At 45.3% G+C, this 27,770-nt stretch overlaps 1 protein-coding gene across 2 annotated transcripts in view; it reads left to right on the forward strand.

Moving 5' to 3' along the window:
- B3GLCT (beta 3-glucosyltransferase) overlaps positions 1-27,770 on the forward strand; it is a 137,852-nt gene that overhangs the window by 16,746 nt on the left and 93,336 nt on the right. The window contains exons 3-4 of one of the 2 annotated variants that reach the window (XM_084612209.1): positions 2,002-2,041; positions 19,937-20,046. In XM_084612209.1, the coding sequence (XP_084468335.1) occupies positions 2,002-2,041; positions 19,937-20,046 (150 nt within the window). Of the gene's footprint in view, positions 1-2,001; positions 2,042-19,936; positions 20,047-27,770 lie in introns of those variants that run through there. The other variant, XM_084612210.1, reaches the window with a different exon arrangement.

Here is a 27,770-nt window from a genome sequence, read left to right on the forward strand (position 1 = left end):
TTCACTCACAAGTGACGTGGTGTTTTTCCTGTGTAATTTGAGGGTATAGTGATTATCTGATTTCACCCACACAGTTGCTATTGGGGCATTTAGTGCACTGGATGTGGAACACCACATGTTGTGATAGGCATGTGTGGAACCCATGGATCTTGAAAGGTGTGTTGAACATTATAGCAGAGGAGATAGGAGTGCAGGTTTTGAATCTGTTGCCCTGGTAGGGTCTATTGCCACTTGGAGATAGAATCATAGAACCTCAGGGTTGGAAGAGATCTCAGGAGGTCATCTAGCCCAACCCCCTGCTCAAAGCAGGAGCAACACCAACTAAATCATCCCAGCCAGGGCTTTGTCAAGTCGGACCTTAAAAACCTCTAAGGATGGAGATTCCACCACCTCCCTAGGTAACCCATTCCAGTGCTTCACCATCCTCCTAGTGAAATAGTGTTTTCTAATATCCAACCTAGACCTCCCCCACTGCAACTTGAGACCACTGCTCCTTGTTCTGTCATCTGCCACTACTGAGAACAGCCTAGCTCCATCCTCTTTGGAACCCTCCTTTAGGTACTGAAGGCTGCTATCAAATCCCGCCCCCCCAACTCTTCTCTTCTGCAGACTAAATAACCCCAGTTCCCTGAGCCTCTCCTCATAAGTCATGTACCCCAGCCCCCTAAACATTTTCATTGCCCTCCACTGGACTCTCTCCAATTTGTCCACATCCTTTTTCTAGTGGGGGGCCCAAAACTGGATGCAATGCTCCAGATGTGGCCTCACCAGTGCCAAATAGAGAGGAAGAATCACTTCCCGCAATCTACGGGCAATGCTCCTACTAATGCAGCCCAATATGCCGTTAGCCTTCTTGGCAACAAGGGCACACTGCTGACTCATATCCAGTTTCTTGTCCAATTGATATCTCTTGTTCTGTGAGGAGCTTACCTCAAGAACTATGTGAGTGAAACCAGACAATCACTATGCTCTCGAATGAACTATCACTGGAAAATAAGACAAAAACACCACATCACTTGTTAGTGAACACTTTTCAGAGATGACAGGTTTCAGTGGTAGCCATGTTAGTCTGTATCAGCAAAAAAAACGAGGAGTCCTTGTGGCACCTTAGACACTAACAAATTTATTTGGGCATAAGTTTTCATGGGCTAGAATGGGTTCTGGCCCACGAAAGCTTAAACCCAAATAAATTTGTTAGTCTCTAAGGTGCCACAAGGACTCCTTGTTTTTTGTTGTTGTTTTTTTTACTTTTCAGAGAGTGATCACTCTATATCTGAAGCACTGGAATGGGTTACCCAGACCAGAAGAAGAGCTCAATGTAAGCTTTTTTTTTTTTGTCTCCTGAGGACCGCGTTATATCGGGGTAGAGGTGTGTGTGCTAACTATTTAAGCTAAACCCTCTGTTCCGCCTTGCCTTGTGCTGTGATGCTGGAAGAAACTTTCCAGACCTGAAAAAGGGCACTGTGGCTTGAAAGCTTGTCTCTCTCACCAACAGAAATTGGTCCAATAAAAGGTATTACCGCATCCATCTTGTTTATCTCAAGAGACATGTGGTAGCGGATCATGTATGAATGAGGAGTTCCTGAATTTGCTATGGTTTTTTTTTTGTGTGTGTTTTGTACCTTTTTATGTGTTTAGTCACAACTGGTATCCACAAAGGACGTTTTTAAAAAAAGTAAAATGCTCACAGTAATACAAATCTAATTATGGAGGAATGTGTTAAAAAATAAGCATTATAAAATGCTTTTCAATGATTCTTTAAATATGCAAATACATTGCTTCAATCATTGTATGACCATGTAGAAAATGTCCTTATTATATTAAATAGCTGTCCCTGAGGGTTGAAAGGCTTTACTCTAGGATTTTTTTAATCCTAGAGTCTGTTAAAACATGCTAAGAATTCGGATAGAACCTGATGAACACTTCATTATTTAGATCTCTGGAAGCAAACATTAGGATTTTTTGTCGGCATCCTCATGGTTTTTTCTTTTCTTAAAACAGGAGTCTGAAAAAAGTGGAAAATCAAATAAAATAAACATAGGTAAGTAAACAAATTCTTCTTAGTCAAAGCTATAGTAGTCCCTTACTGAAATGTATATGTATCCTCATGTTCTGTCAGTGGTCTTGCGTAATGCTTATTTTCTCTTTACTTATAGCTGCTTTACTAGTAGTGTTAAAGTACAGTTATGCTTAGATCAGTCACTATGTAAAATGGCACCTTATTACTCAACGGTATTGTTTGTTAACTGCTAATTCCAGAATCTTTTGGGGATGATACATGAGCTAGCAATAGAACAGCTAGCCGTTTGCAGAGCTGATAGTTTATAAATAAGATGGATTTTTCTAACTATCTGTGATATGAAAGTCATTGAGACAATAAGCTTAATACCTCACAGTGGTATTTTTTTTATCAAGTTGCTTCTTAGAATGTAACTGAATTGTAAGGACTTAATTGTGAGACTACAACTCTAAAGGTCGAATAGTATAGTAGATTTGTAAAAACTTAGATAAATATATGTTAAGCACATGTGGAAACACTAGTATAATGCTAAGTAGCAGAACAAATATCTTTATTGGATATGCCATGTGAGGCAGACTATAGAGTTCACTTTTCATGTACCCATTCAAAAGAATGTTGAAAATGTCCAGGCCATCTTCCAAGATGGAGAAACTCTCTAACTGAAAAGTGCATAAAACGTAATAAAAATAAACATCCTTCTGTAACGGAGAAACTTTTCATAGTGAAAATAGTAAACAAAGTTTCATTATTTACATTTTTGATTGTGAGCCAGTGTATTCTCATACAGACTGCCACACTGGCCTGCAGGCTATTGTAGAAGGAGCAAAGAAAGGCTTAACCATGATAGTGAATATGTAATGGGGTGGCACCCGCCTCTCATGAGCACCCCCAGTTGAGTGTTTGCGTGCCTGCAGTTTCTCAATTTCTAGGCTCACGGTGACCCGTCAGCTGCTGTGCTTGTCAGGCGGGTCTTTGGTGACTCAGCCCTCCCGCCAAGTCTCTCTCACAGTCCGATTGCAAACAAACAAACTCCTTCTGGAGTGTAAGTCCAAAATGTCCTACAGCCCTCCCTGGGCTCAGTCCTTCAACAATCCAACTGGGCCCATCATGGTACAGGTACCCCTCTGTTGGCAATGTCTCTTTAGCTCGCCCTGGGCTCGGTCCTCAGTCTGACCAACAAGTCCTATCTCAGTACCCTAGGTGGTCAGCTTATGTGTGAAGGTTCCTGCTCCAGGATGGAGCAGCATCCCCCAGGGCTTCATCCCTGGAGGCTCTTCACCTGCTCTTTAGTTCTGTGTCCCCAGGTATCCAGCTGGGTCAGTCTCAGTTCAGCCCCCTTCTAGGGGGGCCGTAACAGGTCCACATACAGTCCCTTCCATAGGCCTGTCTAAATTCCCTTCTCTCAGGGAAAAGCCACTTTCCCAATGGCTGTTGGGGGTGGGAGGAGAGACCCAGGCCCATCCACTACTCCAAGTCCCAGCCCAGGGACCCTCTAAGTAGCAGCCACATACCATGTCCCTTTAACTAATTACATTTCCCTGGGCCACTTCCCTGTAGCCCATCTTAATTGAGTCTTGGTAGCCATCCAGAAACTCTTCCCTCGCTTTCCTGCTCCCTGCCAGCAACTACCTGCCTTAGCCCCTGCAGTCAGCCAGGAGCTCCTCTAGCTTCCTCAGTCCCAGCAAGCAGACTGATCTATCCAGCCCTTTCAGCTCCTTTTATATGAGCCTCCTGGGCCCTGACTGGCTGGTCCCTGCGACCCCTCTCGTTGGCTCTGTCAGGGTTCCTTCCTCACTCTGAACTCTAGGGTACAGATGTGGGGACCCGCATGAAAGACCCCCTGAGCTTTTTCTTACCAGCTTAGGTTAAAAACTTCCCCAGGGTACAAACTTTGCCTTGGCTTTGAACAGTATGCTGCCACCACCAAGCGTTTAAACAAAGAACAGGGAAAGAGACCACTTGGAGACGTCTTCCCCCAGAATATCCCCCCAAGCTCTACACACCCCCTTTCCTGGGGAGGCTTGAGAATAATATCCTAACCAATTTGTTACAAAACATCAAAGACCCAAACCCCTGGATCTTGGAACAATGGAAAAATCAGTCAGGTTCTTAAAAGGATTTTATTTAAAAAAAAAAAAAAAAAAAAAGAGGTAAAAATCATCTCTGTAAAATCAAGATGGAAAATACTTTACAGGGTATTCAGATTCAAAACACAGAGGATCCCCCTCTGGGCAAAACCTTAAAGTTACAGAAAATAGGAATAAACCTCCCTCTTAACACAGGGAAAATTCACATAAAACAAAAGATAAACTAATCCACCTTGCCTGGCTTACCTATATTGGTTGCAATATTGGAGACTTGGATTAGAATGGGTCGGAGAAGATGGATTTCTGTCTGGCCTCTCTCAGTCCCAAGAGAGAACAACCACGTAAACAAAGAGCACAAACAAAAGTCTTTCCTCCTCCTCCTCCTCCTCCTCCCCCCCCCCCGCCGCTCCCCCCCCAAGATTTGAAAGTATCTTGTTCCCTTATTGGTCCTTTGGGTCAGGTGCCAGCCAGGTTAGCTGAGCTTCTTAACCCTTTACAGGTAACAGGAGGTTGCCTCTGGCCAGGAGGGATTTTATAGCACTGTGTACAGAAAGGTGGTTACCCTTCCCTTTATATTTTTGACACGCCCCCCAAATCACAGATAGGGTGAAACACTGGCTGTGATTTCTTCCTGGAGCTCTAGGAGAAAACAGAGTTAATAAGACCCAGGCATCTCGAAATATACTACTAACTGTATAAAGACTAACAATATTTCCCACATCTTAAGGACGATTTGGACCAGTTGAATCTGGGAAACTTTCACGGGGGAGTGCATCAGCCACTTTGTTAGAAGCTCCTGAAATGTGTTGTATGTCGAAATCAAAATCTTGGAGAGCTAAAGTCCACCGAATAAGTGTTTTGTTTTTTCCCGTGGTGGTATGAAGCCACTGTCGCTCAGCCTGGTCGGTTTGCAGGTGGAAGTGCCGTCCCCAAACGTATGGGCATAGCTTTTCCGGAGCGTAGACAGTGTCATAACATTCCTTTTCACTGACTGACCAGCGGCTTTCCCTCTCAGACAGCTCCTTGCTGAGAAACACGACAGGATGGAACTCTTGATTCGGTCCTTCCTGCATTAAGACTGCTCCCACACCACACTCGGACGCATCTGTGGTTACTAGGAACGGTTTGTCAAAGTCTGGGGCCCTTAGCACAGGGTCAGACATGAGTGTCGCTTTTTGTTAAAGACCTTCTGATACTCTTCAGTCCACAGAACTGCATTTGGCTGTTTCTTTTTGGTTAGGTCTGTCAGTGGGGCAGCGATTTGGCTGTATTGCGGTAGAAATTGCCTGTAATATCCGGCCAAGCCTAAGAAGGGTTGGACCTGTTTCTTTGACTTGGGGACAGGCCACTTTTGGATAGTATCCACTTTGGCCTTTAGGGGGTTGATAGTTCCTTGACCCACCTGTTGTCCAAGGTAAGTCACTCTGTTTAGGCCTATTTGACACTTCTTAGCCTTAACAGTTAGTCCTGCCTCCCTTATGCACTCCAAGACTTTTTGTAGATGTTCCAGGTGTTCTGCCCAGGGATCCGAAAATATGGCCACATCATCAAGGTAGGCGACTGCATATTCTCCTAATCCCGCTAGGAGACCATCTCCAGGTTTTTGGAAGGTGGCAGGTGCGTTCCACAGCCCGACAGAGAGCACATTAAATTCATACAGCCCGGCATGTGTGATGAAGGCTGACCTTTCCTTGGCAGATTCATCTAGCAGTACCTGCCAGTACCCCTTGGTTAAGTCCAAGGTAGAGATGAACTGGGCCCGTCCCAGTTTCTCCAATAGTTCATCTGTGCGTGGCATTGGATAGTTGTCTGGGCGAGTTACAGCATTTAGCTTACGGTAGTCTACGCAAAAACGTATCTCCCCACCTGGTTTGGGAACTAGAACCACTGGAGATGCCCATGAACTGCAGGAGGGGCTGATTACACTCATCTGTAGCATATCCTGGATCTCCCATACCGAGGAGACACCCAGTAAGGTTGGACTTTAATTGGGTGAGCATTACCTGTGTCAATGGAGTGGTATGCCTGTTCAGTCGGTCCTCGGGTGGCTGAGAACGTCGGCGCGTAGCTAGTGCACAGCTCCTTGATCTGCTGTCGCTGCATACGCCCAAGGGTCATGGAGAGGTTCACCTCTTCCACACCACCAGCACTTTTCCCTTCGTAGTAGACACCTTCAGGCCACTCAGCGTCATCTCCTCCCTGGGCTGTAAACTGACAAACCTTTAATTCTCTGGAATAAAAGGGCTTTAGAGAATTAATATGGTACACCTTAAGCTTTCGGTTGGAGGTGGGGAATGCTATGAGATAATTAACAGCTCCCAGGCGCTCCTGGACCGTGAATGGCCCTTCCCACGACACTTCCATTTTATGGGCCTGGAGCGCCTTTAAGACCATGACCTGGACCCCTACTTTGAAGGAACGCTCTCTGGCATGTTTATTGTACCAGGCTTTTTGCTGTTTTTGAGCATCCTGTAGGTTTTCTTTAGCAAGGGCTAAAGAGGTTCGGAGGGCCTGTATTGTTACAGACATACTTGCTAATGGATATTTTGAAATAAGTGACCAAAATAATTGAAACTGGTGTGGTTATATTGTGTTATTTTGACAAATAAAATATGCAGAATTTTAAAATATTATGTGCAGAATTTTAAATTTTTTGTTGCAGAATTTTTATTTTTTTGGTGCAGAATTCCACCAGGAGTACAATATGTAATTACACACATTTCATAATATGATTGCACACATTTAATCTTTCCCATCACCCTTTCACCAGGTAGGAACATGCTCTACAATGCTACCACAAATCTGTGGGCTATATGAATGGGTTCTTCACCATAACTCCTGGAGCAATATAGGTTAGATGCTTTAATGGCTGAATAACCTGCTCACTTCTATTTACTAGGCTCTACTAAGCACTACTGTACAGTCTCAGCCACTCCCTAGGCCAGTGGTTCTCAACCCACGGGCCGCTTGCAGCCCAGTCAGCACACAGCTGTGGCCCATGGGACATCCTCAGGGCCATTCAGGTAGTATATATATTATGTGGATGTGGCCTACACAACACGCTCAGAACTGCATATCCGGCCCACAGTGGTAAATAGGTTGATAACTAGTACCCTAGGCTATTGTGGAAGAAGGGTCCCCAGAGCTTATTTCAGACAGGAATACCCTTGTCCTAGTGTTCTGATACTGAAGGTATCAAAGTATTTAGAACACCCTCCATATCACTATATGTATCATCTAACAGTAAGTTATTGGGATCCTTCGCTCCTTCTTCAAGTAGTGTCTCTGTGGATGCTCCACTGTGGGTGTGCTTGCACCCCCTGCTCCTTTCATCGGAGATTTCTCATAGCAGCATCCGTTCGGCCTGTGCATGCATGTTACTCAGTCTCATGCTCTGTACTGTTGTTATATAGCACTGCACGGGTGAACTGGCCTTAGTTCCCTCTCAACCACCTTGGCCTGTGATGGAGCTTTAGCAGTTGTCTGTATTGAGTGTTACATTAACTCTGTCCCCTTAGCTCTTTTCGTGGTTATAGTTGTTTTTAGTAGTAGTTAGTACTTAGCACTTAATAGCAGCTTTAGCTGTAGTAGATTTGAAAAAACCCAACAACTTAACTTGAAAAAAAAATTATGTAGCTTTCTTCCTAGTACCTTTTAGACAAAGCTCCCAGGAGGGGAGAAAACTACTGCCTGGTTTGCCTAGTTTTGAATACTTGTGGCACCTTAGAGACTAACCAGTTTATTTGAGCATAAGCTTTCGTGAGCTACAGCTCACTTCATCGGATGCATACTGTGGAAAGTGTAGAAGATCTTTTTATACACACAAAGCATGAAAAAATACCTCCTCCCACCCCACTCTCCTGCTGGTAATAGCTTATCTAAAGTGATCACTCTCCTCACTTTAGATAAGCTATTACCAGCAGGAGAGTGGGGTGAGGGGAGGTATTTTTTCATGCTTTGTGTGTATAAAAAGATCTTCTACGCTTTCCACAGTATGCATCCGATGAAGTGAGCTGTAGCTCACGAAAGCTTATGCTCAAATAAATTGGTTAGTCTCTAAGGTGCCACAAGTACTCCTTTTCTTTTTGCGAATACAGACTAACACGGCTGTTACTCTGAAACCTAGTTTTGAATGTTGCCTGTTGTACCAGGAGGCAATCCTGGTGAATGGCAGACACTCCCAGTGCATCTGTTGCCTTGGGGAATCTCATCTTTCCCAACAGTGAATCTTCTGTCTAGCATTAAAATTTAGAGCCAGAAAAAACAGGGAGATCAAACTTTGACCCCTCATGACGGGGAGTTTGCTGTGCCCAGCCTCTGACCCTGGCCCTCTACTCCAGTCTCTGAATAAGTCCACTGTCTATAAATTGCACTGTTTGGGGGCATCTTAAGAGGCAGACCCAATCTTCCTCCAATAAGACCCCTAAAGACCGTAGCTTGAGTGCTCCAGGTAGGGAATCTACTCCAAAGAAGTCGTGGTCTCTGATGACTCGAGCCACTTCTGCACCCATTGCTCTCTGACCCAGTACCCACAAGATTGCTGGTTCCTCAGGTACTGAGGCACTGTCAAGCCCAAAGCCTGTAAAGTCTAGGGCTCTGAGAGGTCATTGGTACCGTCAGTGAAGTGAGGCAGCAAGAGAAGCTCTACCTCTTCTCACTTGGTACTGAAGAAGCCCGTTCGGGCTCTGACTGGACTCCCCTTGGAATAGTCGAGGTCCATGGTACCGTCAACTCCCTCAGCCACTATCTCTTTGGTGCAGGCCATGGACACTTGTTACTGCAGGAGTTTTGCTTTCTCCGAGACTTTGCTGTATCTGAGACACCAGACTCACCTTTGCTTGGCTCCAATGTACTCGTGGTACTGAGGACTTCCAATCTTTGGACATTTGTCTTGTACCGACTGTTTCACCTCATGTTTCTTCTGGTGCTCCACCACTAGAGTGATTTGGAAGAGGAGGATTCTGATGAAGATCTTTCCTCGGTCTCCCAAACATCTGTACAAGGCTTTACTCTCCATTCCTATAAAGACAGGTTTCAGAGTAACAGCCGTGTTAGTCTGTATTCGTAAAAAGGAGTACTTTCGTGAGCTAAAGCTTATGCTCAAATAAATTGGTTAGTCTCTAAGGTGCCACAAGTACTCCTTTTCTCATTCCTATAAAGGCTCTTTTCCGGAAGTCTCTGAGGATATTGGCATCACTTGTGAGAGATGGCCCCAACCACCAGCTTGCTGGGTGTTCATGAGAAATCTCTGATCAAAGGTACAGGGGGCACAAAAACCTGTATCCATAGGGGTAGATATCTTGAACAACCAGTTACTGCACAGGGTGTGTAACCATGTCTTCCTCCAAGTGATCAGGTCCCACATTCATAGTCTGCTCAACTGAGGGCTCAGATGAAACAGATGCTGGCACAAATATCTTTGCATCAAGGTTAAGCCCATTAGACTGCCTATGCTCATTGCCTTTTATATAACTGAGCAAAGCACTTTGACGAGACAGAGTTGAGCCAGGATCGCTTATCAAGGACTGGAGTCGCATCCCTGACCCCACATCTGAGTACTCTAGAGCAGTGGTTCTCAACCAGGGGTACGCAGAAGTCTTCCAGGGGGTCTGTAACTCTAGATCAGTGTTACTCAACCTGGCTGTCGTGGGGCAGGTTTAGGTGGGGTTACAAGCGCAGGGCTGGTATTAAAGGGTGGCTGGCAGGGCAGTTGACCAGGGCCCCATGTCACAGGTGGCCCCACAAAACTAAGTTTCATGCTTCAGCACTGGGTGGCGGGGCTTAGATTTCAATCCTGGGTGGCAGGGCTCGGGCTTCAGGGGTACAGTAGTCTGGAAAGGTTGAGAACCACTGCTCTAGAGCCGTCTCCTCTCCTTCTGAATCACTCTGAGCTACCTACGTGAGGTACTTTATGTCCATGCAGTCTGCCATTAACTTGAGTGTGAACCTCTTTTGACACTTTTCCTTTGCTCAGTCTTGGAATCAGTTTGCCTCGCAGTGGGTGCTTGCTAGGTCCTCCACAGGTAAGAAATAATTCCTATGCAATGTCTTTGACCAGGGCTGCTCTCAAGTCTGATCTTGTAGACAGGCAAATTCCCTGATTTTTCCACCACCCACTGGTTGGCTATTTTACAGTTTCTCATAGCACCAAAGTTGCACAACAAACACTTATCACCTGGCTGAAGCTCTTGAGAGCACATGCTACTACCATATCTGTATTTGTTCCTGTCAGGCGTTCAGGCTGAGAGTGCCTTGGCAGGTGTTAAGGGGTGGTCCTTGCATCTTTAACCCCAGCCATACTGAGCCCCACTTTTAAAAAGTGACTTGCAAAATCCTGTCCTTGGTCAGAGAGCATCTGAGCTGGGAAGCCATACACTGAAAATATTTTTTCCATAACACTATGGCCACTGTAGTAGTCTTCTGATCCCTAGTTGGACAGGCTTGTGCATACTATATAAAATGGTTTGTCATAACCAAGGTGTTGGCAATATTCTTTTGGCCTGTTTCCAGAGACAGAAAATCAATGCATGCTAACTCCAGTGGGTTGCTGCTGGTGCTATTTTCCAAGTATGCCACTGTAGTGGCTAAAGTTTTCCTCTGTGTACATCGGGCATGTGATCCCATTTCCTATGAAGGTCATCCACCATTCAGGGTCAATAAAATCTACTTTGTACAAGGTCCAAGGTTTTCTCAAGTCCAAAATGTTGGAAGTCATGGTGCAGTGCTCTCATAGCTAGTGCTCTGTACTCTTCTGGTAACTCCAGTTGTTTTTGTAAAAGGTCCATGGTTATTTAGTATCCTGTCCCATTAATCAGTTTTAACTTCCACCATTCCCTTAATAGAAGTTTAGCCTATACCAGGGAGGGCAAACTATTTGGCCCTAGGGCCACATCTGGATATGGAAATTGTATGGTGGGCCATGAATGCTCACGAAATTGGGGGTTGGGATGTGAGAGGGGGTGAGGGTGCTGTCTGGGGGTGTGGGCTCTGGGGTGGGTTCAGAAATGAGGAGTTCAGGGTGCAGGAGGGGACTCTGGGCAGGGGGTTGGTGTGCAAGGGGGGAAAGAGGTGAGGGCTCTGGGTGTGGGATCTGGGGTGGGGCTGGGGATGAGGTGTTGGGGGTGCAGGAGGTTGTTCTGGGCTCGGATGGAGGTGTTTGCAGGGTGGGGGGTGGGTCAGGGCTGGGGAAGGGGGTTGGGGTGTGGGAGAGGGTTGGGATGCAGGCTCTGGGCGGTGCTTACCTCAAGCAGCTCCCAGAAGCAGCGGCATGTCCCCCCTCCGGCTCCTATTTGGAGGCGCAGCCAGGCAGCTCTGCATGTTGCCCTGTCCGTAGGCGCCACCCCTGCAGCTCCCATTGGCCTTACTTCCTGGCAAATGGGAGCTGCAGGGGCAGCACTTGGGGAGGGGGGCAGCATACGGAGCCCCCTGGCTGCCCCTATGTGTAGGAGCCGGAGCGGGGACGTCCTGCTGCTCCTGGGAGCTGTGCGGAGCGGGGCAAGTCCCGGACCCCGAGGGCTGGATTAAAATGTCTGGAGGGCCGACAGCAGCTTGGTGCTCCCTCCAAATGGCATGGGATGTGGCTGACTCGGCGGCTAGGGTGATCGTGTCGGCGGTGGTTATCAGGCGCAGCTCCTGGCTTCAGAACTCCAGCTCTCCCAAGAGATGCAGATGTTGATCGAGGACCTCCCATTCGATTGGATCAGTCTTTTTTCAAAAGAGACGAATGTGAGGCTTCATGTGTTAAAAGACATTCGGGCCACCCTTCAGTCATTGGGCATGCATATGCCACAGTCTGCAAGAAAGCAGTTTTGGCCACCCCCACCGCCAAGGCCTTGGCCTGAAAGGAGAAGGGACAGGGACGTTAGTTTCAGTGGTCACCGCCTTTCCTCCTTCCTCCCTCCACCCGTTCACCTGCATAGCCTGGCCCAGCAGAGCACCCCGGGGACCAGAAGTGCTTGTTTTGAGGGTGCAGTTGAGAGCGACTCCCCAGTCACCTCCCAGGATCCACCCCATTCTTTCCTTAGCTGTCTTCGTCCCTACCATTCGGCCTGGTCACAGGTCACCTTGGACTGCTGGGTGCTGGAGATAGTGTCTCAAGGCTACACCCTGCAGTTTTTGTCCGCCCCTCCTTCCCACCCCCCCCTTCCCCATCTCTCTTCATGGACCCTTCTCACAAGCAAGTCCTCGTTCAAGAGGTCGAGAACTTCCTGCACATCGGGTGATGGAGGAGGTCCTTCGGGACATGACTGGAAAGGGATTCTACTTCAGTTATGTCCTAATCCAAAAAGTAAAAGGGGCCGAAGACCCACTCTGGACCTGTGATGCCTCAACAAGTCTCTCTCAGGAAGTTGAAGTTTTGCATCATTTCCCTCCCTGGATCCAGGAGACTGGTACCCGCCCTCGACTTGAAGGACGATTATTTCCATATTTCAAGTTACAGACGTTTCCTCCATTTCATAGTGGGCAGATGCTATTTTCAGTTCATGGCACTGCCCTTTGTCGTGTCATCGGCCCCAGGGGTCTTCACAAAATGTATGGTGCCAGTGGCCACTGACCTGAGACATCGCGGGGTCCATATCTTCCCATATCTCGACAACTGGCTCATCAAGGGCAGGTCTTGGGAACAAGTTTAGAGGACCCTCGATCTGGTGCGTTCCACCTGCCACGACCTAGGGCTGTTGATAAACGAGCAAAAATCCACCTTCAGGCCAGTCCAATGAATAGAGTTAATCAGGGCAGTTCTCAACTCCATGCGAGCTAGAGCCTTCCTTCCAGAGGCTTTTTTTCAGGCCCCGTTGGACCTGATCTCCCATGTGAAGAAGCACCTGCTCACTATGGCTCACCTGTCTGTGGTTGTTGGGCCACACGGCCGCCTGTACATACGTGGTCAGTTATGCCCAGCTCCATCTCCGGCCTCTGCAAGCATGGCTGCCGTTGGTTTACATCCCCAACAGACACGACCTAGACTGGTAGGGTGCTGGATCATATCCTGTCGTCCCTGGAGTGGTGGCTGAACCCTGGGTCAGTTCCCTTCGCAGCCCCATCCCCGTCACTCACCCTGGCCTTAGATGCTTCGGACCTGGGTTGGGGAGCCCACCTGGGCGAGCTCAGCACTCAGAGCTGCTGGCTGCCGGACAATCTGGACCTTCATATTAATGTCAGGGAGCTAAACGCAGTTTGCCTGGCTTGCCAGGCTTTCTTGCCCCACCTGAAGGGCAAGGTGGTACAGGTCCTCACAGACAGTACCACCGCAATGTATTACATCAACAGGCAGGGTGGGACCAGGTCGTCGTCCCTTTGCCAAGAAGTCTCTGCCTTTGGGACTACTTTGTGCGGCATGCCATTCGTATGGTAGCCGTGCACGTGCTTGGGACCAGAATTGCCTCAGCAGGACCTTCTCATCTCACCACGAGCGGTCATGTCATCCGGAGGCGGTCAATATGATCTTTCAAAAGTAGGGAACTCCCCAGGTGGACTTGTTCGCGTCCCGTCAGAATAGGAAATCCATGTGTTTCTGTTCACTCCGGGGGATGGACAGGGGTTCCCTGTGAGATGCTTACTTGCTCCCTGATGTACGCCTGATGGTGGGGCCTGATGGTCTTTCTCTCCGGACATAGAATAGTCTAATGGCCTGAGCATGGGGGTGGGAGTCAGGAGCTCCTGAGTTCAAATCCTAGTGCTGTTACTCCCAATTCCTTTAAAATGGATTTCATACCTACCTGCCTCTTTATTTAAATCCAGAGGCTAATGATCACTTAGAATTCCCCTTCCAAGTGTTCTCTTACCATTGCTTTTATTAAGAAAATATAGAAACTCTCAAACTCACTCCATGTAGATAGTGACTAAGTCTACTAAGTGTTTGGGGGCCTGATGTACGCTTCCCACCAGTGCCGTTGATCCACAGAGTTCTCGTGAAGATCAAACATGACAGAGAAAAGCTGATCCTGATAGCCCCGGAGTGGCCTCACCAACACTGGTTTGGCACGCTGCTGGACCTTTTGGTAGCCGCCCTGCTGCAGTTACCTCTCTGACTGGACCTGCTGTCCCAGGACCATGGCAGTCTTCTACACCTGAACCTGGAGACTTGCGCTTCTTGGCATGGCTACTGCATGGGGAAGAGCAGGAATGCTCAGCCTTGGTTCAACAGGTCTCATTGGGTAGCAGAAAGCCCTCCACTAGAGCGACTTACCTGGCCAAGTGGAAAAGGTTCATGTGCTGGGCTTCGGAACGATATATCCGGGCCTCACAGGCCTCGCTGCAGGTGATCCTGGAATATCTTCTGCACCTCAAACTTCAGGGTTTGTCCCAGAAAGCTCTATAAACTGGCATTTCTGATCTTCATTGAAATTCTGGTTTATAGTCTGGTTGGCAGGGGGTTGGGGGTGTGTGAGGGGGTGTGGAGCACAGGCTCTGGAAGGGAGTTTGGGTGTGGGAGGAGGCTCGGGGCAGTGGGTGTGAGGTGCCGGATCCAGGAGTCACTCACCTCGGGCGGCTCCCCGCAAGTAGCAACCTGTCCCGGCTGCTCCTAAGCACAGGCGTGGCAGGTGGCTCTGCACACTGCCTCTGCCCGCAAGCGCTGCCCCCGCAGCTCCCATTGGCTGCGGTTCCCAGCCAATGGGAGCTGCGGAGCTAGTGCTCAGGGCAGGGCGGGGGCAGTGCGCAGAGCCGCCTGCCGCACCTCTGCCTAGGAGCAGCCCCAGGACAGTTCAACGCTTGTGGGGAGCTGCCCAAGGTGAGCGACTCCCGGATCCGGTACCCCCCGCACCTCCTCCTATGCCCTTAGCCACTGCCCCGAGCCCCCTCCCACACCCAAATTCCCTCCCTCTTAGTTAACCAGCATTTTTCACTTACTGGCATCCGCCCATTCCCCCAACATGCTGGATAAAACAGCTTGTACTGTATTGAGGCAAATAGCTTTGCAAGATTAGAAAAGGTGAGTGAGGTACTATCTTTTATTGAAAGTTGGTCCAATAAAATATATTACCTCATCTACCTTGTGTCTCTGATTTCTGGGACCAGCATTGCTACAACAACACTGCAGACAAAAATAGAACAGAAGTAGACATTTATATTTATGAGACTAACGTATGCGGTTATACTATCTCTCTTAATCTTCGTATTGCAGGGTATGAGCTGATATCCAGCTGGAGTGATGAATAATACATTTATATACTGCTTTTCATCCACAAAGATCCCAATACACTTTACCCAACATATTTACAAATTTATTATTCACTTCTCCAGCTATTGAGGTAGATTAGTCTCCTGTTTGACTTCTGGGCGCTTACAGTACACAGCACTATGGACAACTGTTCAAAACCAACTTCAGGTCTTGTTTTAGAGCAGTGGTTCTCCACCTTTTTTGGGCTCAGGACTCATTTGTAAATGTTTATGGCCTGTTGTGACCCAATAAATTGTCTGAGGGTGGAGGCCCTGGGGTGGTTTCAGTTGGATCCTGCCCCCGCAGGGGAAGTGGGGTTTGGCTCCTGTCCAGGACTCATCCCACAATGGCGGCTCCTGAAGCTCCTATGCTGTGGGGCTGGCTGAGCTTGACTCTCCGCTCCAGGCATTGCAACCTCTGGGGTTGCAGTGCCATTCAGTCCTCCTGATTGGACCAAATTGGTGTGAGTGGAGTTGTGACCTGCTCATGGGGTTGCAGTGCCCCTCACTCAAATTTGGCCCACCCGGACTCCCGTCGTCATGACCGCTGGGCTGAACCTGGGTGGTGCTGCAATCCCAGAGGTTGAGGTGCCTGGAGTGGGGAGGCAAGCCCAGCCAGCCCCGTAGGACAGGAAATGCTGCGCATCTCTTTGAAACATTCTGGTGACCCAATTTTGGGTCCTGACCCACATGTTGATAAACCCTGTTTTAGAGTGCAGGTAATGTAATTACCTAGATTAGAGGACACTTGCATTCCTATCTGTTGTAAAAATTACTGTGGGACTTTTAATTACCACAAGCAGTAAGGACCTATTTTTTTCTAATTTGAAAGATGCCTCTTTTGGTATCATTCCCCCCTACCATCATGTTTAAGCACTTGTTCAATACTGATTCAAAAGGAAGTGTGTCACTTTACTGAATTGACATTTGGGCTTTCTAAAGGACACTTTACTAAAGGCTCTTCCAAGTATCTACCAAACCTCAACCCTGCTTAGTTATGAGATCTGTTGTGACGTTGAGATATTGATGCTAATAGGGGTCAGGAAGAATCGTTACCCTTCTATTTTATTATTGCACAGAATATTTTAGTGACTTTGCAGCATCCTCTGAAGCACAGGTATTGACAATTCTGAGGACAGTGCTAGATGTAGTAAAGCTTTTCAATAATGAGCTCCTACTTAAAATGTAAACTCTTTGGAACAGGGATAGCCTTTTTGTTAGGAGCGTAGAGTGCCTCGCACAATGGTGCCCCAATTCCTGATTGGCAATACAAATAATCACAGTAAAATAGTTATTGTTCAGACATGTGAGCAATTACATCTCAAGCAAAACTGGACCGCAACACTTTGCTTTTGTAGGAAGGCTTGCATAATATGATTTTATTAAGTTCCTATGGGGAAGATAATTTTCTTACCAACAGTTTAAATTCCTGTAAATTTAAGGTGGTGAATGATAATTTTTATCATTCATCACAAAAAAGATACATAAAAAGAACAAGAGAAGGAAAAGTGACATGGTAGTAAACCAGTTATTTCTCAAGCAGTGAAATACTGTAGTTCTTATGAAGTCAGGAGGAGAAGGGAACCTTCTAAATTACTATTAGGTCTGCTGAGTATTAATCATGAAGTGTTTTGTTTTATGTTTTTATATAAAAATGTGCATTGAATTTTTTTTAAACAAATGTATTTCTTTATTCCTTTAAATGGGTTCTTCTGTGCATTTGTTTACTCTAGTAAAGGATACTTCCTGGGAAGTCTCCAGTGCACAGACAGCAAAGTGGGTATTGGATTCATCCTAGGGAGTGTTCTTCTCCAGTACATCCCCATTTGCTGCTAAATGTACCATAAGTGAAACTGTCTATAATTCAGACACTGCCGTATCTATAAATGTACTACTAAATCAGTAATTTTATAAAACTATCTAATTTTCATTATTTATCTCTAGGGATATATTTTGAGAGGTATACATACAGATTTAGCCTTGTGACTCCCATTCACATCAATGGAAGTTGTGTAAATCTGTGCACTGAAAATGTATGCGTTTAGATAGCAAACAATTTATATTCATAAGCTTTCACTGCAGATTCTTTTCAAGTAGTCACTATCTTTGTGTGTGTGTGTGTGTGTGCTCGCGCGCACGGTGGGCCTGGAGGTAAAATAAGGCTGTGAGGGAGAAATGGAGGACATCGGGGGATAACTATAGTTATTAGTTGTTTGCAGTGTTGTTGTAGCTGTGTTGGTCCCGGGATATAAGAGACAAGTATGCGTGAACCCCTTATGGGTAACAATTTGTCCCAACTTGTATTTAGCTTAAAGGCTCTGGTTACCATCCCCAGACGGGAAGAGCTCTGTGAAACTCGAAAGCTTGTTCTGGCCCCAAACATAGTTATGCCTTCCATTATACCATGAGCACAAACTTGTAAAAGCCCAACATGGAGTGAGTTAGGACTGCACATTTAATGAGTCATGGAGGTGGTCTCAGAGTCATGGGTGGAGGCAAGTATGAAAATAACAATATTGATGTGGATACAGCAGCAAAGTGAGGATAGACACATATATTGAATTAAGTGGCAGACCACAACTTTTCTTAAACTTTGACACAGGGGAGGGTGGCTACCTGCTTATCACTCATACTTTCCTATACCAGCATGGGCAGCAGGTGAACCGCGGGCTCAGGCAGGCTAGCCCCCACCGCGCCCCTTGTGCCCAAGGCCCCACCCCTCTGCCCCTGCCAGAGCCCAGCACCTCCAGCCCCAGAGTGCCAGGCGGGTGGCACAGTACCCAGCGCCTCCTGCCCCCGAGTGCCAGGTGGGTGGGCAGTGCATGCACTGGCTCCAGCCGCCTGTAGTCCCTGGCCGCAGGCCAGCCCCCATTAGCCCCAGCCAAGGGCCCAGGCCATGGGGGAAGAGCTGCAGAGTGCTCGGAAGCAGGAAGGGGCCTGGGGGTGGAGCATGGGCAGGGCCACACAATGCTGTTTTGAGATGCTCAGCCTCCCCTGGCCTTTGATACCTGCTGCCCATGTATACCAGGCATTTAATTGGTTCCAGTGCAGGGGTTACAGGTCTCCATATCATATAACCTGTAATTTGGGGTAGGTTAATCTCAGCTACCACCCAGGACGCAACTCTCTGAGTCCTAGGACTTTAACAATAACAAATGTGTTTTGGTGTGGAGGAGGGATTAATAAATAGATATTTAAACTCTGGATATTTCCTCCTTGGATTACAGTGGTAGAAATTTTGAGCTGAAACTGCATTAGTTAAAAGTTTTTCTGATACTGTTTTCTTTTCTGATGCTGTTTTCTTCTCTGCTCTTTGTTCACATACTTTATCTTTTCTTTTCCTTGAAATTACTTCTTTCTTTCATTGTCATTCCTTCCATTTCTCTGCCTTTCTTTAAGAATTAGTCTCCCATCTTCACTCTTTCCTCTTGTTGTAGCAAGTCTGTGGTTATCCTAGCAGCTTTATCCTGAAGGATTTAAAAGTGACACCATAGTCTGATAGATTGTCTTGATAATGTGATAGAAGAGTGTTTTTCCTTTTCTAAAGTAAATTAAGAATATTTATTTTCTCCAAGCTAGTCTTCTTGCAGGATATGAAAATTAGAATGCATACCCCCTCCAACAGAGGGGCAGTTCTGTAGGTGCTATCTAGGTGGTGGTTGTACATAATGCATTCCCTGTGGTGCACCAACAGCATTGTGAAACTGTTCAGCACTGCTGTGGCTACAGGCATAAAGACAGAACTGCATGGGGCCTGATGTAATAATACCAGTATTACCAACTCTTGTTGTTTTTATCAATTTGGGGGGTGTTTTTTTGCCCGTCTCTTGAAAATGAGATGGAAGGCTGCCAACTGATTAAATTTTCCTTATTCAAAATGGCCACCATGTCTGGTTGTTGTCAATGGAACTGAAGACTGCAAGATGGTAGACTGCAGGGAAGTGACAATCTGCAAGTTGAAGTGAGGCTGCCCTTAATAAAAGTGGCTGCCATCTCCCAATGTTTTCAGTGAGACTGAAGCCATATCCTCAGGCATGATGGCTGCCACTTTATGGTTCAGCAGACTAGTCTGGGCATATGGACTGTGAGGAGCAGCATAGACACGGTAAAAGGTAAATAGTGGGAATGAGAGGGTGCAGGAGAAAGGGGGGAACCAGAGGGGAGGGTTGGAGAGGAGAGGGAGGTCAGCCATAGTGATGGGCAAACAAGAGCCTGTGTGGTGGGGCTTAGTGAGTGCTGCACAGTCTCAGGTAGAGAAGTGGGAGGGGGTCAGGGAAGTGTTGCCTTTTGCAAAAGGCTAAATCAATTCCATATTTTAACATTATTGCTTATGTGATTAATATAAGACAGACTAAAACCCATGATTTGATGGGTTTTAAAATCTCATGTTTTGGGGGGCCGGTATCATGATTTTTATCTCTTGAGGTTGTCAATTCTATAATACCATGACAAATTTAGAGTTCTACTTTCACACAAGCAAACAGTTAAAACTGGGGCTGTTTAAGAAAATAAACAATTTTATGTATGTGTATGCATTTTTATTATTAATTAAATAAATCAGTTATGTTTTTATGTCTTGCTTTTCCCCCCTCAAAGTTCTCTTTAGCAGTGGTGCAGAACTTACATTTATTTCTGTTTTCTTTAAATATTTTTATTTCCTTTTTCACAGAATTACAAGAAATTGTATTTGTCATCCAGAGTCAAAGTAACTCTTTTCATTCAAAAAGAGCAGAAGATTTAGTGCGCAATATTTTAAAACAGGCTGAAGAGCTTGGAAAGGTATGTGTAGATAAAATATACTGCGTGCTTTTTGCATATGTCTGTACAACGTTTTACTACCTTTTGGCTGAGCCTATTTTTATAATCCATTTTATTTTGTTAACCTATCTCAGGGCTTGTCTACATAGTGTATTAGTCTATATCAGAGAGCTGTAAATTCTAATGCACACTAACTGCCATGTGTGGACCCTTCTGTTGTGCACTAAAAGTTCCCCAGTGCACATTTAATGTAGTACTGTTTAAAACAGTACTACATTAATGCACATTAGGGAGTTTTTAGTACACACTAGAAGAGTCCACATAGCCCAGTTAGTGCACGACATGCTAGTGCATGCTAGAATTTACACCCTTCTAATGCAGACTAGCGAACCATGAGGACACGCCCTCAGAATACATTTGTTTACTCTTCTCTGTGCATTTTCTGAAGAAATTGTTTAAGCTCCAGGCTATCACTGATGGCATATGATGATGATCACCAAGTGGGATTTTCATGCTGAATTACATACTGTAGTGAATAGTGTTTATAAAACAACTGTTTTTATGTGGGTGGAATTTGATTTGAAATGATAAAAGAAGTTGTTGAATGGAAAAAGCTTACAAATAGGGTATAATGGTATAAGTTGTTTTTTTTTTTTGAAGAAAAAAAAAGTTTTTTATATGTTTTTTCTGATGAAGTAGGTACATCAGTTTAAGTTAATATGTAGGATCACTTTCAGGGGCACACCTTAACATTTGTAATGCATCTTCATTTGCTTTGGTATAGCTTTTGTCTGCATTTTTATCACATAAATGTATTATCACTGGTTTAGAATGAACATTAGTCAGAAATTTGGATCACAGAAACTTAGCTTAGAGCTAAAATTGACTTGTTAAAACATAGTTGTTCAAAGATCTTAAAATTTCTCTTCCTCATTTTTTGATCTTTTAAAATAAATTTATATTTAGAATGAAATTGTGAAGTAACATACTGTGGTGGGGTTATTGAACTGAACTTTCGTATCTAGTAAACTGGGTTCAAAAAGTTATTGAAAAAAATGCGATGTGCACTAAATCTCTAGGATTCTTGCTGCCCTTGTATGAAATGCTTCCTAATTATGTATTTACCTGAGCTGATCAATACTATATTAATTAAATACGTTCTAACTGCCCTTTTTTCAGGCCACATTTCTGTAATTGCATCCATGCAGGCAGTCCTTGCACCACATGGAGCCCCCGTTAAGTTCTGTGTGTTCCTCGCATGGTTATATTTGCATGGATCCAATGGCAGGAACAAGGTGTGGCTATTAAAAATGAATTCCTGGTAAACTTTGTTAATGCTGACACCTCAGAATGTCGCTGGCTGGGAGCCAGAAAAGTCAATAAGAGTTAGCATAGATATGTTCATCAAGAGGGAATAAAGACATGCTTGTTTACACAAGGGAAGGAAGAGAGGTTAACATCCTGTAAGAAGGCAATAGTCTTGTAGTTGGGAGCAACTCTCACCTCTGAATGAACTAAAGTGGGGTTTTTTTTAGTATTGGGTTTATTTTTCCAAGAGGATCCTGAAGTGCTTTAGAAAAATGATCCCTTCATCCTAGATTGAAATGGAAACAGTTTTCAGATGTAACAATGCCTGCTTAACAGTCCACATGACGATTTAGGACAGGAAGTGAGGAAAACGATAGCAAACTAAAACTTATGTCCAGAACCTGATGGGGGGGGTGGTGGAAAAAAAGGCAGCAAAATGCAGAAAAAAGTTCAGCAAACCTCTTTGTATTCCTTGTGTCTCTATTCTCCTGTCATCACTTTCAAATACAGTACCCTCAACCATTGTGAATAAGACCATGAGTATTGGTCACTGAAGGGAAAAACCTTTGAAATCTCTGTGCATTGAAATTTGGAGTTCAGACTTCCATTTGAAAGAATGTGTTCAAGGGCATCACCTTCAGACCATACCGAAGTTAAGTCCCTGATGATATACATCTTAAGCATTTACAGTTAATGAGTTTTAAAATTGAAAAAATAAAACTTGTCACCTGTATTTATTTTGTTTACTGAACTACAATTAATGTCTCTTGCAGTGTTTTAAAAGTCACTGCACTGTTTGCATCTGCTCTAAAAGTTTCCTATTATTGTATAACTTATTTTTTTATTTTACACTTCACATTTTAAAAATGTAATCCTACCTATTTTATACTATCGTTCAGGTTGCCACTAGATGTCAGCGTTGCTTTAATTGTTAAAATGAAGTTGATGCTTATTACTTAGCTATACAATGTTTTTTCCAGTATTTTTTCATATTAAGTAATTATTTAAAACCTATTGATGAGGAAAATTTCTTAAGTTCTTTACCAGTTTTTTAAGCTATGCAGTGGAGCATGATAAAAATAGAAATACAAATAGGAATAACATGTCAAGTATGAGGAAAATATTAGGTAAAGCATATTATAATGTTTGGACTTGGCTCATCCCAGGAATTTAGAAACACTGCTACTTCTGGGAATAGCTAACTTTACAGCTGAAACAGCTTGTAAAAATATTGACCCTTTAAAATCACCAAATCACTCTGGACTACTAATGGCGTTTTTGAAGCAGTCCTAGTAGTTTGGTTGCCTCTAGGGGCTGATAAAACTACCTTGGAAGACAGGGACACTATGTATCAAGTTGATCTAGTAGGTGAAACATGCTCTTATTATAAGAACCTTCAGGTTACGGAAAACTCTGAAACTAATTCATTACGTTTGTAAACATGTTGCGTTTAAAACTTAAAGATGAAAGGGAATTATGAATGACTTAACCAAACAGCTGTGGTGTAGAGTTTCTGGAACTAGGGTGTCATTAATACACAAGTGTACTTGAACATAAAGTTTACAAAGCTTATAAGATTGCAAGAATATCATTTAAGTCCTTTTCATTCAGTCTTCATTGCCTTTGTTTTCCAGGGCTTTGCATGCTTCCATAGGATTAATATGTATAAATGCTATTGTATAAAACAAACATCATATATCTCTGTAATACACAGTATTTGTGCCACAGTGCTTTGCTTGTTATGAGCAGAGATCCTAGAAATCCATTTGCCATGGAAAAAATGTGGAAAAAAATAGACTTTGCATTTTTACAGAGAATCTTTAGTTTTTACATTTTGTGAAAAAAAATAAAAACATATATTAACTATTAACTAAATTTTGCTGAAAGTTAGTGTGACCCTATTTCCCAAAGTGAAAATGAGAGACTATGCACGGCTGGTCTGAGGTGTCCTGGGCTGGGGATTACGGCCCAAGCCCTGTCGTTGCTTGCCCCCCTGTACGTTCCTCTGCGCCCCCATGGGGGCACACCCCTTTTTTGGCAAAACTACTCATTCTTCCTGTTTGCTGCTCAGTTGGCAAGAGCAAATGGGACAAATGCCCAGGTTTGCCAAAAAGTCAGGATGTCTGGGACAGGGCTTAAAAAGGGGACTCCTGCCCAAAACGGGGCTTATGGTCACCCTAGTTCAATTGATACCTATATATATTGTGACTAGGGAAACTAAAGTTCATCATTTCATTTTAATTGCAGAAAAATATGCAATATTTATATTTTTTATTGGAGAATTTTGATATTTTTAACATGGGAAAACTAGAATCCCTGGTTATGAGCAAAATCACATTCTAAAGCATATAGCTGAGATCAGTTGCACCAGTTTAAACTGATGCCACATACAAAGGTGAGACACTTAAGGCTAGTCTACACTAGAAGCTACAACGGTGCAGCTGCACCAGTGTAGCTGTGCCACTGAAGCACACTGGGTGAAGACACTCTATGCAAACAGGAGAGAGCTCTTCCATTGGCATAATAAAATCACTTCTTTGAGAGGCGGTAGCTATGCTGGTGGGAGAAGCTCTCCTGCCGACATAGCACTGTCCACACTCAGGACCTGATTAACCTTTTGTGGACCCAGCGCCAAACATATTTGTGGGCTCCCAGGGGGAATGTTTGTAAAAGACAGGGGATTGACATAGATGTTGTCTTTGACACAGCACACAGCTGTACAAGTTTTATTTACATTTACAGATTTAAATTGCAGATGAAAACAGCTGTCGCTAGGGTACCAGCAATGGTAGCCCTAGGGCAAAAGCATATACAGAAGTGTACATAAAATAAATTCTAAAAGAAAAAATACAAAATAAAACACAGTGGATAAAAACAGCTAACAAAAGCCAAAGCTGGCCAAAACATCAGCCATGTGCTGCTCCCGTTAAAAGGAAACCATCACACTATCTCACCCTTCACATTTCTCATATGAATTATTAGTGCTTCAGTTATGTTTTTGTATGAAATTGGGGCAAATTTAAAACTGTTTAAAACATTTTAAAAATAAAAAACATGAAAAACTTTAATACATTTTATTTACAGTGTCATTATTCATATTCGTCTGGCTTCAGGACAGGCAGCAGACAGGACCCTGCATCCCACACACTCCCACGCCAGCACTGGTGCCAATCAGGATGCTACCCCAGGACTCTGCACGAGCTGCCCACAACCAGCACCCAGTGTGGCAGACTGCGCAGACCTTGCTGTTCCACAGATCCACTGCCATGTGAACTGGTGCCCCTGCCAGGGTTAGGGCCAGGCACATGGCACTGAAAATCCAGTGCCTATGGTCCTGTTGCCCTGCGCCAGCAATGGCAGAGCTGCAGTGGGCAGAGGTTCAGGCCTCGAGGACAAAACAGCCTGCGCCCAGAACCAGTCACCAAAATGAACCAGAAACATGAGTGCAGCTGCCAGTCTGTGTTGCCCCAGCCAAGAGAGGGTCAGTGGCCCACATGCTGCAGTGGGGGGGCACACAGAACTTGCCAGGGGACACACATGGGGAGGGGTGACACCCCCCCCCCCACTCCCACCACAAACATATGGAGGGGTGACACACACACCTTTACCCATTTCTCACACGTGGCGGGTGATATTTGACTGACCCTCCCTGCTCAATGCCCTTCATGCCTGGCTGGACCCTGGGGACAGGTCCACTTTTCCCGGTACCTGGCGCTGCGTCTTCCCAGTCTCCCCACCTGGCTCTGGTGGCACCTCAGCCCGGCTTGGGGCCGCCGCTGCCACCCACCCACCCACATGCACTCATCAGCCACTACAGTTCTCAGTGTGCAGCCAGTGCCGGCTGTAGACGGGCCTGGGTTTGGGGAGTGGGGCCCTGCTGGCCAGGCCGGGATTGGCCCTGGAGCCAGCAAGTGGCAGGTGTGTGGAGGCTGCACTGATGGACCTTGCCCCATGCGCTGCAGCATCACCTTGCTGCCTCCTTGCACACCCACCCCCATTGGCTGCTGAACACCCCCCTGCCCACCACTCACTGCCAGTGGGTGGGCAGCTGGTGGAGCAAAGATTTGACCAGCAGGACCCGTCACAGTGCTGCAGCCGTGGCCATCCCCTTGTGGGCCCCCTCTGAGTGTAGGCCCAGCCCTTTGGTGCCATTGTAAACCCAGGGCTGTCCACACCAGTGCTTAGGTCAGTGTAATTTACGTTGCTTGGGGGATGGCTTATTCATACCCCTGAGCGACATAAGTTATACCAACATAAGTGTTAGTGTGTACAAGCCCTTAAGTTTCTGTCATTTCAGCCTGTAATTTCATCACTGCAGATTGTTCCTTTAGTGGCCATTATTTCTGTTTAAAAAAATGAGTTAATACAAGGTGTTCTGAAGTTTGTGTGTGTAAACGAATGTCGTGCCATGCTGCCTGAGCAGAGATGTATTTATTCTTTCATAGCTTCTGTAAAGTAATGAATCTGCATAAAGAAAAGGAGTACTTGTGGCACCTTAGAGACTAACAAATTTATTTGAGCATAAGCTTTTGATAAATTTGTTAGCCTCTAAGGTGCCACACGTACTCCTTTTCTTTTTGCGGATACAGACTAACACGTCTGCTACTCTGAAACAAATCTGCATAAGACTTTTTATACTCTATAATGCTAATCTTTTGCAACAGCCTAAATCTGACTTTCATATATTTCTGGTCCTGTTTACAAGAGAGGCAGAAATTTGTGGAGTTGCCCCTTTAGACTGAACCGTTAGCCTAAATTTGGCAGGGTTCTTTTCATTAGGAATAGATGTTTGTGGCACAAGTCAGGTACAGTCTTGGTGTAATCTCATTTATGTATTTTCAAAAAAGTCAGTACTGTTTCTCTGAACACAGTAGAAACAGTATCCTTGCTCAGAAATCCCCTAGTCTAGCACTCCAGTGAGCTCTGTTCCCAAGAAGTTCTGTCCTTCTGCTTCCTTTCAGGGTAATGTTCACAACTTTCTCTTGCCTGTCTGCCACCAGTGTGCACAGTCTGCAAATCACTATTCTGGGGGAATTCTGCATCAAAGAATTAAAAATTCTGTGCACAATATTTTAAAATTCTGTAAAATTCTGCATATTTTATTTGTCAAAATAACACTATATAATCATGTCAGTTTCGGTTATTTTGGTAATTTTATTTCAGAATAGCTATCAGCAACTGTGCCTAATAGTATAGACACAAAAAAATTCCTCCAGGAGTAGTGTGTTAAGGAAACCCCTATGACAACCCAGTTCCTGTTTCTCTGCTCCCTCCCCGCAGAGCTCAGTAGGGGGGCTAGACACCCTGTCCCCACCAGAGTCCAGGCACAGACACTCACATGCACCTCCCCCAGATCCCAGCTGCGGGCCTCCCCATCCAGACACTTGAACCGCCCCCCCCCCCGACTCCAGCTGTGTCCCCCACACCCAGACACTCGCATGCCCTCCCTCCCAGAACCCAGCTGTGCCCCCCCCAGCCCAGACACTTACACCCCCTCCCTGCCAAGACCTCAGGGATCCAGAGAGAGAAACAGCTTGATGCTGGGTCCTCGGCTTGTGTGGAGTTTCCTGCACACTGCCTCCTTCCTTAAGGGCATACTAGGAACTGCAGCTGCCAGGAACCCTCCAGCTCCTCCTGCCCTGCCACCCACACAGTATCCTCTACTTGTGAGCTTGCTCTGCTAGGTCCAGCAGCCGCTAGTGGCGGCCAGCAGTGGTGCAGAATTCCCCCAGGAGTATTAACCTACTGGGCTGCTTAGTACCTTGAGCAGTAGTCTCTGTTTGCAGCTGTATTTACTACATAAGAGGCTGGATTGCTCCTCCCCTTCGGTCTGAAAGAGGGTGCTTGACACACCCATAGGCTTAATGAGGTCTTTGAGGTTTTGGATCCAAGGGTCTTCTGATGATGCATGTTGCAGCATAAGGGTATCATGGACCGGTGAACATTTGCAACATTTAATTTGAAAAGTTAATTAAGCAAATGTTATATTGTTGTCTTTGTTCTATGCATACCCATTTTTAAAAATAGCTATTTCTGTAACCACAATGCTTTAATTGCCTTGTTACATATAAAAAGTAAAAAGGTATCTTTTGCTTTATGTGCCTAGTGTATTGTTTTCTTTCTTTGCAAGTAAAAGGGCTAGACTTCTTTTTAAATGAAAGGTGAAATTTTCTTTCATGAGGTCCTCTCTAGTTTGTGAGTGGAAAAGGCCGGACACAAAGTGTTTTGGAGTATTTTTCAGTGTGGATTCTACTGTAGGTGTGCATGCGTCTAATGCATGTGAGGTCGGGGTTTATTTAGTAGTCATGTCCACTGGGCCTGTGCATGCACCCTTGTGCAAGGACATAAAGGGCAGAGTGGACGTGATCCTCCTTCAGTTCCTTCTTACCTGCGGCAGTGAGATGGAACCTCGCAAGTGTCTGACCTACTACTTTTGA

This window comes from Lepidochelys olivacea, assembly GCF_965140295.1.
Source record: "Lepidochelys olivacea isolate rLepOli2 genome assembly, chromosome: 1".
Taxonomy (NCBI): Eukaryota; Metazoa; Chordata; order Testudines; family Cheloniidae; genus Lepidochelys; species Lepidochelys olivacea.